Raw genomic sequence first — 11,086 nt, 5'->3', positions numbered from 1 at the left:
CCAGTTACCAATTTAGATTTAGCATATCCCATACCATCCAGATAACCATCATTGTTCCATAATAATTACTACGATGCCGTAGCTCGAGTAAAGTGCTCACTATCCAGGAGCGATGGTGATTCGAATCGATTCCTAACCAGCTGGTGATTTATTCCTTACATAAACCTCACTCACCCGCTAAAGTGAGGTATCGGTCACCGAGTCAACCATCCAGGAAAAATCTCGAGTTTGCCAGGAACCACATGTACCCGGGGCCGACCGACTGCCTTTTGGTCTTATCATCGCGCCCTCGTGTCCTACCACACCTGCTCCGGTACAGTGCGCTGCGGGCAATCCACTCGGCCCGAATAATCTTCCAGCTTTGCGGTCGAAAGGTACGTTATTCGGCCAGCTAAATGTAAGGCATACGTTCAACATGACCCGAGGCCCAACAACGGTCGGTCCTTAATCGACACAGACGGAAAGCACTACAGTCCAAAACCCTGTAAGTCTACGTCCGGTCTCAACTTCAAATTAACACTTAGTTATACCATGACTACATAGTTATCTGAGCAGATCCAGGTAACCACCTATAGCTCGCAGGTGACAGGAAATCACCCGACTTCTACCGGTCTAAGCCAGCTAAGCATTGACTCGACTGCGGATACCAGGGTAACAAGGATATAGTATAACAAAGGGGAACAAGGTATAATGCAGCAACGGTTGCAAACAACTCCTGAACGTAATGCATCAATTAAAGTAAAGCATTAATTAATAATCGCAAACTGAGAAGAAAAATGCTCCGGGGCTTGCCTGGGATCCGACACAAGTCAGTTCAGTTAGCTTGCACCGTCTTTGGGTTTGGCTCCAGCATCACGTCCTTCACGTGGTTCATCTAGCGTACCTAAATGAGATGCAAGATGCATGTGTATGAATGTGATGAATGGTAATACAAGATGCATCACATAAGCATTCAAGACAAACATAAGATTATGCAAGACATAGACACCAATAGCTATTTAACTAACCTTACACAACTAACTATAGAGAGCAAGCTGTTCACATCAAACCAAACATCGAGATAGCAAGTACATCAAGCATGGCATATTAGTTTACTTAAGTTCTATTCAAATTACTTTAACTTGCCAAGTTTAGACAACCTAATATACAATTGCTCATCTTCAGTTAAGGGCTTGGCACCTGCAACTAACAAGTTATCTTAATTAGCCTAGCATCTAAATCATCACATTAACTCATATCAAGCAAACAAGTTATTCACGGCAATCACAGAGTCAAGGCTGCAACAGCAGCAGCTAATTTTACTCATACAGGAGTTGTACTAATCCAAAAGACATGCAACAAGACAATCTGGAAAGCTTATGGAATTTTCTACAATTCATCTTTAATCATCTTAGCATGATTCTCAAGTTAACTAAGTCATATATACCCATTTACAGAAACTGGTCCGCAATTGACAGACAGCAGCCCTTTCTGACACCCAACTTTAAACATGCATAACCCACAAACTACTTGGCCAAATGACACCAAATTTTAACATCAGATAGATACATGAATTATCTACAACTTTCTTATTATGATCTAGGTGTGATTCAAATCCTAACTAGATCAAACACTAGCATCTTTCAGATCTGCTCCGAATACAATCAAAACTTGATAGAAGATTTAAAAGTCATGTAACTCCTAAACTATCAGGCCTATGGTCTTACAATTTGAACACAAGCAAGATTATGAAATTTGCTACAACTTTTGTATTCACTACAACCATAGCAGGTATCATTTACACCACAAAAATAATTGCACAAGCAAAACTGCAAATGCAGCCCAACAGCAGTGGTACAGAAAACTGATAGAAACTTCAGAGAAGCATAACTGGAGTTCTAGACCTCCAACAAACATAAATCATAACTTTTTGAAAAGCTTAGGAAGTTACCTAAAACTTTATTATTCTCATAATAAGATGATTCTACAGTTAGAAAGGTCAATTAATCCAATAATTGCATCTCTATCCAAAATATAGACAGAAACTGACATGCCACTTTAAACAGCTATAAATAGAGTTATACATGTCAAATAAATGTGGTTCTAGACTTTTTAGAAAGCTTAGCAAATTCTAAACAACTTTGTTGTAAACACCTAAAGCTAATTCTACTACTAAGAAGGCCCCACAATAAGAACAAGGAAACCCTCTCTGGTTTTGGGCAGAAACAGCCACAGAGATTTAAGCAAGTATAACTCAAGATCTACTTAGCCAAAAATCATGATATTTAACTTTTTGGAAAGATTAAGAAAAGTACCACAACTCATGTATTTTCACCAAGTCATGATTCATAACTTAACTGAGCCAATTAATTCATACATGCAGAACTATTCAGAGTAGAAGCAAAGCAATACAGGGCATTTGCTATTTTTATAACTCTTAAACTATAAATCCTAAACTCCTGAAATTTTTACCAGACAACAACAATCACCTTAGTAGCACTCCACAAAAAATTTCACATTTATTTGAGCATAAAAACTGCAGTTATGAAAAAGACAAGACATGGCAAGTAACAGGAACCTAGCTGCATAGATCTATTTTTACAGCAAAATATTTAAACTAAAACATGCCATATTATAGATCTAATGCATAGACAATTTCACAAGGATTCCAAAAAGTCCTCATTTACTATTTTACGATTTTATACTAATTACTATGAATTTTTAAAGTTCATCATTCAAATCTGCCTAAATCAAAGAAAAAGACATGTAAATCTTGCATCTGGGTCCCTACAGAAAACATTAATTAAACTACAACGAAGAGGTCCTCAGGAGCACTATTCAAATGAGTCATGGCTTCGCAGATGGAACCCTCCCTTTTGTCGAATTGTTGCGCGCGGTCCTTGATGGGATTTGGAGCAGAGGATGCGCCGGAGCTCGTCGTTTCCGGTCGGAGGAGGCTTGTCAGTGGCGTAGGAATGGCAGCGGAGCACGAGCAGGGCTACGCGCACTCGCCGGTGGCCTCGGCTCGGCCCGAGGTGGAGCATGGAGCCCCAGCCACGTGCGCTGGCGGCCTAGGCCGAGCGGCACCACGGTGAGGGCGCGCCGGCAACGAGTGGCTTCAGGCGAGGGGTGCGGGGGTTGCGGCGCGAGGTGAGGGAGGTGGTGGTGCGGTCAATTTGGGTGCAGGGAGGCTGGAGACGAAGGAACAACGGCGGCCATGGAGACGGGCGACGGCCAGCTCGGCCGGCAATGGCGGCGACGGTCGCGCCCGCAAGCAGCAGCACGAGAGGGAAGAAGAAGGAAGGGCCAGAGCGAGTGAAGGGAAACGCGCTCGGCTCTCCGCATCGATGCAGGGGCGCAAGGACGCGCGGCAGCAAGGTGAGGTGCTCAGCTCGGGCATGGAGGACACGTCCAGGACACGCGTCACCCAATGAGGCAAAACTCCGAACAGGTGGTGGGCGTCGGTGTGGACATGGTGGGGAGCAGATTTGGGCCGTCTCGGGTGCGAATTGGACTTTGGGCCTAAAATGAAGTTTGAAGGCCGTGAACTGCTCTTCATTTTTCATTTAGAGACCAAAGTCATTAGAGCTCTAGATCAGCGAGTAATCATGCCCCAAAGTGATAGTGTCAGCGCGTTGACAGCGATTAACAAAAGTCCAAAATTGATGGTCAAAACGAAGTCCAACGAGTGCCATCTTTTTATATGCTCTTCTCCATGAACTTAGCTCCAACTTCCATTTTGGGGTCAAGTCAAGTTGCTTAACGAAATTTGGAGAACGCGAGACGTCAATGCTGATGTCGATGAATTTCTAGACTTAGAATATTTCTAAGTGCTGAAATCAGCAGCAGGTTCCAACTTTGAACCCCTGCTAGACTTAGTTCTGAGCCGATCCATGGTATACTCCAAAAACAAAGTTTCTTCTACATAACATGAGCTTCAACTTTTATTTAATGTCCAACTTTAAAACAGGTGCAGAAGCTATAGTTCTACTTTGATCAAAGTAGGATCACGATAAAGCTTAAATTATCCTTCGTGATCCATTGAAGCATTTTCTTAGCATTTGCTCAACATGAACCTTTCATGACTTTTGTTGTAGAGTTCAGCTAGAGTCATTTGGGCATGGTTGCAAGATTTGGTTGATGATCGAGAATTCCATTCACTTTATAAAATAATTCAAGCAAGGACATAACTCGTCATTTCATGTGACTTCTTGATTCCAAACTTCACGAAACTTTTCCATGGATCAATATAGATGGGTATTGATGTGAGACACATGAAGATATTCCAATAACACCAGCCAAGCATATATCTGGAAAAAGGACCTATATGTAAAGCAAGGGTGCAATATCCAAGTTTAGGTTGGGGCTTAGGTTTGACCTTGACATCTTCATCATCACTTAATATGCCATGTTTGAGCTCAATCCCATTGCTTAACTGGTGGCAAACACCTGGGGTGTTACAGGCACGGCGTCCGCAGACGTCGACGTCCAAGCTTTCGCCCCGACCTCATTAAACCTCCACACCGCCGCTGCCGGAGAGCCAGAGTGATAGCCTGACCCGAGGAAAAATGCTGGAGAGACCATCCCGAGCAAGGAGAAAGGCAGGTGACAGGAAGAAACGGACTAGGATCAAAAGAAGCCCCAGTCGCCCATCCCACCACCGTTCCAACCCCCCTCTGAGCAGTCTCGGCAACAATCTCCGCAGCACAGAGCCTCTAGTAGCCCCTGCAACGAACTTCCGCCATCATCACGGCAGATCCAACAGAGGAGCTCCGGCCCCGACCAAAGAAGCCAAGGCTGACTGCCACTGCCGCATCTAGTCCCGGCCCTACCAAGCCCGAAACGTGCCGCAGACCGAGCCGCCGCCACCGACGCCGGTGAAGGCCAGGGAACTCCACGCCCTAGACCCGCTGCGGCCAAATGCACAGAGGAGGCAGATCCGGGCAGGGGTGATGCGCCGCCGGCTAAGGCCCCTGCGAAAACCGCCGGCCACGTCACCGCCACGCGTGGCCCCGAGCAGCCACCACAAGCTCCACTGTCGAAGCCCAAGCCGGTAGAGCCGGAAACAGAATCCAACCGACCGGAACCGGCTGTCCTTCGAAGATCCGGCCCAGGGGATCCAGATCCGGCCACACAGGACGCGGATCCGGCCACACGCGGGCGGAGTAGCCACTAGCCATGCGGATCCGCCGCCCAAGGCCTGAAGCATCAGGTCACGAGAGATGTGAGGGGGGAAGACGGGAGAGAGAGGAAGTGCGGCATGGCCCTGCCGCCGCCCTCCTCGCTGCTTGCCGGAGGTTCGGCCACCAGCTCTGGTGGCGACGGAGGCCGCAGGGGCTGCTTGCGAGGGGGCTGAGGTGAGGGGCGAGGAGCCGGCGGAGTCGCCCGTCTCGGACGACGCGGGGGCGAGGGGTGTAGGGGGTCAATCCCCTCTAGTTTCATAAAAAAAAGTTTATGTAAATTTCAAGGCTTCACCCCAAGCATCTAATCATGCAGTTTCTTTTGTCTTCTATGTTTACTATAAGATTCAAGATGTTCGCATAATTGCATTTACCTTTTCTATTTCTGTAGTTTTTAAAAGAAATCCTGCATTCTAATTGGGTCCTCCACTCCTCGCTTTCACCCGCTACGCACGCACATTGCGCACGGCTCCCCCAAATTGGCAGGCAGCGACCGCGAGCGCGAGCGCGACGGCAACAAATCAACGATTCGGAACGGGGCGGCTGTTGGCTCCACGCCTCCACCCCCGCCCGCGCCGAAGCTTCTCCCGCGCGCTCAGGAAGGACGGTGCGAAGCCCACACCCGCGCGCGCCCACGCCACCCAGAACCAACGACGACGGCGTCTGAGAATCTCAGCTCGCCGACGTCCTCCTCCCAGCAGCCATGGCGTACCGTCAGCCGTGCAGCGGCGGCTCTGCTACCTCCAGCTACTTCGCCTCTCGGCCCGCGGCCCCTTTCCCGTCGGCCGCGTTCGGTACGGCGGCTGCGCAGCTGGACGTCTTCGAGTGCCTGTCGGACGAAGGCGGCGCCGTCCCGGCAGCTGTACCTGGTGCGTTCGCGCCGCCGCTTATGCCGGTTGAGCGCGTCGTCCCGGACGCTGCTGCAGGCTACAGTAGTCATGCTAGGTGAGTCGTTCCATCTACTCCGTATGTCCAGATCCGGGGCACATGGACAGTATTTTTATCTCATAATAAATTAATATCAGTCAACTTATCAGTCGAATTTAATACCAGACACTAGTAGAGACGCGGTGCACTTTTGTTTGCAAAAAATACTTCTGGTGCCTTTCTCGTGAGCCACCACGTGCACGTATTTCATCGACTGGTTCGTGAACCTTGACGACTTGTATTTCCACCAGGAGTGCGGCGGCTGCTGCTGCGGGTGAGGGGCCGGCGAGGACGACGGACAGAATTGCGTTCCGGGTGAGGTCGGACGACGAGGAGGTACTCCACGACGGCTACAAATGGAGGAAGTACGGCAAGAAGTCCGTCAAGAACAGCCCGAATCCGAGGTAAATATATACAATATTTCATAGTTTCCATGGGGAGCAAAGTGGTACTTAACACTGGTAGTTTAATTTGCAAATCATTATTTGAAAACCCAAAAGTGAGAGATTAATGATCATGAACTAATCAACAACGATGTGTACATATATGCATGCTGGACTGAACCTTGGAACGAATTGAATTGCAGGAACTACTACCGGTGCTCGACGGAGGGCTGCAACGTCAAGAAAAGGGTAGAGCGAGACAAGGACGACCCAAGATATGTTGTGACCATGTACGAGGGAGTGCACAACCATGTGAGTCCTGGTACCATCTATTACGCCACCCAGGACGCCGCCTCCGGCCGCTTCTTCGTCGCCGGGATGCATCAGCCAGGCCACTGATCAACCAGAGATCAGAGCGTGTTAATTAATTAATTGGTGTAAGGTAGATACACTGCGCACTGACTATCTTTAGGGTAGAGACAAACCTACTCAAGATAGAAACTGACGTGACATGTCGCTTATAACTTGTCATATATCTCTCGATGGTCTCTTCTGGCTTAACATGGGGCTAGATGATTTTGTTTGTGCTGCTACTAGGAGTAAATACTAGCTAATTATGTCTCGCTTCCAGGAAACTGATATATGTGTTCATTTGAAATGTGCTACAAAACAAATGCAATTTTCACTTTTTGAGGAGTATACAGTTTTAATTAAGTTTGATCAAATCTATGCAAAAAAGATATTAACATTTATGACACCAAATAAGTATCTTTTTGACAAGTGATGAATAAGTATCAGTAGATCAATCATAGAATATATTTTTATAATATACTTATTTTGAGTCCCAAATATTAATAATATTTTCTATAAAACATAGTCAAATGACTTAAGGAAAAGATTGATGATCAATCTAAACCCATAATTGCATCTTATTTGGGACTGAAGTAGTATAAGATAAATGCCAAGTTTACAAGATGGAAAAAAATGATTAAACACTAAACAAAATGAAATAATAAACAAAACCCAATGTCATAGTTATATTTTGTTTTGTTTGCTAGAGCTCCGACTCTAGATTCTCATGGGACGTGGAATCTTATTACAGCTAAAATAAAGTGGTTTAAGCATATGTTTATAGTCGATATAAATATATAATGGACCCCAGCTCTCTTTGTTGGTGTTGTGTGTCTAGCTTTTTTTTAAAAAAAAAACATTTTCTAAGCTTTGAGATAAGTAACCTATCTCCCATAATGTAACTTTCCATTTTTAACTAAATGTAATATAAATACCAAAACATCGGCTAGTCTCGAGATTAAAGAAGTCACCCATAAACGTCTTACTGCTGGTGGGCACATTTCCAAAAATTGAAAAGAATAGTAGGCCCAAATGCAAGCACACATACTGAGTGACTCGAACTCGAGTGACAAGCTGTCGCCACAAAATTTCGTCCCGTGCCGAGGATACACGCAGCAAGCCGGAAGGGTCCGCTCGATGGAGCAGATCCGCCTAGCTTCAACGCAGGGGTGGTCGATCCTGCGTAATTCTCCCAAGGCGTGCCAGTCAATTTGACCCTGCAATTGACAAGGAGAGAAAGTTCATCAGTAGTTAAGGGCGGAACTTGCCGGTGTTGCCAGACAGTCCCGAATGTACGGCTGTGAGAGCCGATATGAAAGAAAATCGGCTAAATAGCCGATTCCAGTATATTCATGAGAATAAGTCAGTTAGAGCTCATGGGGTCGTGTGAAGAGAATCGGTTGTCATTCAGGATAAACATCATTTAAACGAATATTAATCAATGGTAATAAGATATCAATGATGATCGGTCCATACTGAGCCAATGATTACGAGTAACCGAACTCCTTTTTATATAAAGAAACAATTCAACATCACTTAATTATTTAATAAAGATAAATCTAATGAACATGTTAGATCTCATCTATCACCATGACCAGTGGGGCATGAGGCAGAATTATACAGGCCGTAGAAACAATAATAGACTCGACGACCCTAACTCATTACTAATATCAATGGGGCATGAGGCAGAATCATGCAGGCCGTAATACAATAACAAGATCATGGGGCTAACACATCTTTCAACTTATCTCTACTTCAACAATCTCGTGATGTGAACTGTTCGTGAAAACATTCGATATCGGCTAAATAGCTGATTCAGGCATAGTGCACAGTTAAGGTCATGTCTTCTCAGGAACGGATCTATCAACCAATGATCCCCACTCCACGGTGCCAACAGTGGGGTGAGAGGTAGAATCCCACAGGCCGTGATGACGGACCATAAAACGGTTCTCGCTAACCGATAGATCTACTCAAGATCGAACATGCCTTAACTACATGCTGTGCACGATTAAGATTGATACAAAACAGCCGATAAAAACATAATTCATCGCTTAAGATGTAGATTAGATCAGTTCTAGATTAGCAAATGATGAGTTAAACAAGATATAAGGCTAATCCAGATCAATCTCAATTGGGTAGAGTGATATTGCTATAATTAGATAAGCAATGAAAGCAATAAGCAATATCGGTAACTTAATGAATCTACCAAAGACTGCCATTCTAAGATAGAGCTGATAACTTGACCTTGATCCAATTCAAGCAGTGGGGTGTGAGGCAGAATCACACAGACCATACTTGAATTAGGCAAGAGTCGATAACTAGCTTATACCAGAGTCGTAGTGGGGGTCAATCGGATCGATGTAGCCATACGAATAGAGGTATAAACCATGATGGTACTTACAACAAGCAATGGAGGTTGACCGGATCGATGCAGTCATACTTGCCGAAGAACTCGCCGAGATCTACTCCACTCCTACTCCTAAGGGGTGGCCAGAGCCAAAAAAAGTAATTGACTTGTATTTGATTGATCGGTTCCTCTTTACAATAGCCGGGGTTTGGTATTTATACCCAGAGCCTAAAACGAACCCTACTCGAGTACGACTTAATACAATCTTTGGTATGAAGTAAATATTCCTATCTTAAGATAACTTGGACTCTAATCTTTCTCCTTTTGTAGAGTTCGACATGTATCTTCTCGATGCCAATCATATCCTGTCATCGTTATCTGCTGATGTCATTCGAAAAGAATCGATCCAGTGTCACATTTGATCCAGCAGATATCAATCTTTACTCCATCGACATCTTAATTGGCACAATTATGGAAGCCTACGAATTCCTGAAATCCTTCTTCCAAATTCTGGTGTAAACACATGCCCCCCAATTTTGGGATAAAAGTAATTTTATTCCAAATTATCATGTCTACATCCCTGATTGGTCCACAGTCACGGGTAGAGAACCTCGATCTGGGGTCCACTATTTGTCGCCACTTGCGTCCATTCACGAGCCTATGCCTCAAAACTTTTTACAAGAGCATCACTGTTTCACGGGCGTTTGGATTCATCTTCCCGGGCCAGCTATAAAACGCTTATCCGACCCTGGCGAGAGCAACTCAGCCCTTCAGCCATGTTTTCCTTCCATCCGTCTTTTCGAGTGCTCACAACTCTGCTGGACCCTCCGTAGCCTATCCTTTTGTTATGATAATCTCGAGTGGTTAGAAGAATTCTTGTGCATGGGGTGATTGTGCCACTTATTCTAGCGCTTCGTTGAGCAAGAAGACCAGCCATCATGGTTAGAAGAACTCTTGTGATATCACCTGAGTCTTTTCTCCATGCTCACAAAGCTGTTTTAGTGTTTTGTGAAGGCTAGAATATGCGGACACCTTCCCCTTGTTTGTTCCATCAAATGCCTATCGGGAAAGCCACAAGCTTCTTTCCAGTGGTCTCCCAGTCATCGAGGAATTAGCTGGGTATCTGTTAGGCAGGCGGCTCTTCCCTTTCTCTTGTACAATCTTATCAATGGGCCGACGTGACTTGGTTCATGATGACCCTTGGCCTTATGGGGATCCAAATCCCTTCAATCCAAAGAAGCCTTGGTGGGTAGATCTCTAGTCAATGTAGATTCTTTGTATTGTCTCACGATGCTTCATAATTTGGGGAAACGATAAGTTTGAATTTGTTACCCTTCCGTTATCCGTCCCTTGAATTCCTAGAGTGCCAATCAATTTCCGTTTCTAATTCCAACCTCACACCCCTGGCAACATCTATCTTCTTGCCTTCCTAGGCTATATAATCGGGCCTCGGCAGTTGATCTAAGGATAACTCACTTTGCTTCAAACCTTCTGCACCCTTAGCATAGTTCCTGCTTTTCCGTAGGTCAAAGATCATGGAGAATAGCAAGAGGTTTCTTGAAAAGGTCTTCATCGGGTCTACATCATCGCGTCAACGCCTTCGTCATTAGGAGGGTATATCCCGTGATGCCTCCGCTGCCTTAGGGAACAGGGACGACTCCGTTCGTCCTTCAGGGCCTTCCTCGTCGATGGCTTGCCGCTAGCCCCCTTGCCATCAAATGAGGCGGATTGATAATGATGATCTGCTTGCCTCCATTCATCGACATGGCCAGAGTCTCGCTGAGTGTTTATCCCTCGCAGAATCAGCCCTGGCCATGGTTCGATGCCGATCACCTCCTATGGTCGATTCAGTGGAGGATAGGTTGGCCAAGGTCGAGGCCAGAATTGTGGGTGAGATACCTATCGTAACCTCTGCTTAT

General features: G+C 45.6%; 1 protein-coding gene across 1 annotated transcript; it reads left to right on the top strand.

Annotated features, from left to right (window-relative positions):
• The first annotated feature begins 5,605 nt into the window (after positions 1-5,605).
• Positions 5,606-7,148, top strand: LOC136458865 (probable WRKY transcription factor 50). Its single transcript, XM_066458773.1, has 3 exons — positions 5,606-6,104; positions 6,338-6,490; positions 6,673-7,148. The coding sequence occupies exons 1-3, from the start codon at positions 5,863-5,865 to the stop codon at positions 6,866-6,868; spliced, it is 591 nt and encodes a 196-aa protein (XP_066314870.1). The 5' UTR covers positions 5,606-5,862; the 3' UTR covers positions 6,869-7,148.
• Positions 7,149-11,086: the final 3,938 nt, after the last annotated feature.

The sequence above is a fragment of the Miscanthus floridulus genome, chromosome 6, assembly GCF_019320115.1.
Source record: "Miscanthus floridulus cultivar M001 chromosome 6, ASM1932011v1, whole genome shotgun sequence".
NCBI lineage: Eukaryota > Viridiplantae > Streptophyta > Magnoliopsida > Poales > Poaceae > Miscanthus > Miscanthus floridulus.
The sequence above is the reverse complement of the archived record's forward strand: the minus strand, read 5'-3'. Positions and strand labels throughout refer to the sequence as shown.

Bases quoted from the DNA above. Each gene is read 5' to 3' on its own strand.
- LOC136458865 (XM_066458773.1), top strand. From the start codon at position 5,863: ATGGCGTACCGTCAGCCGTGCAGCGGCGGCTCTGCTACCTCCAGCTAC. The intron at 6,105-6,337 runs GTGAGTCGTTCC...TATTTCCACCAG, and splicing joins GGCTACAGTAGTCATGCTAG to GAGTGCGGCGGCTGCTGCTG. The intron at 6,491-6,672 runs GTAAATATATAC...ATTGAATTGCAG, and splicing joins AAGAACAGCCCGAATCCGAG to GAACTACTACCGGTGCTCGA.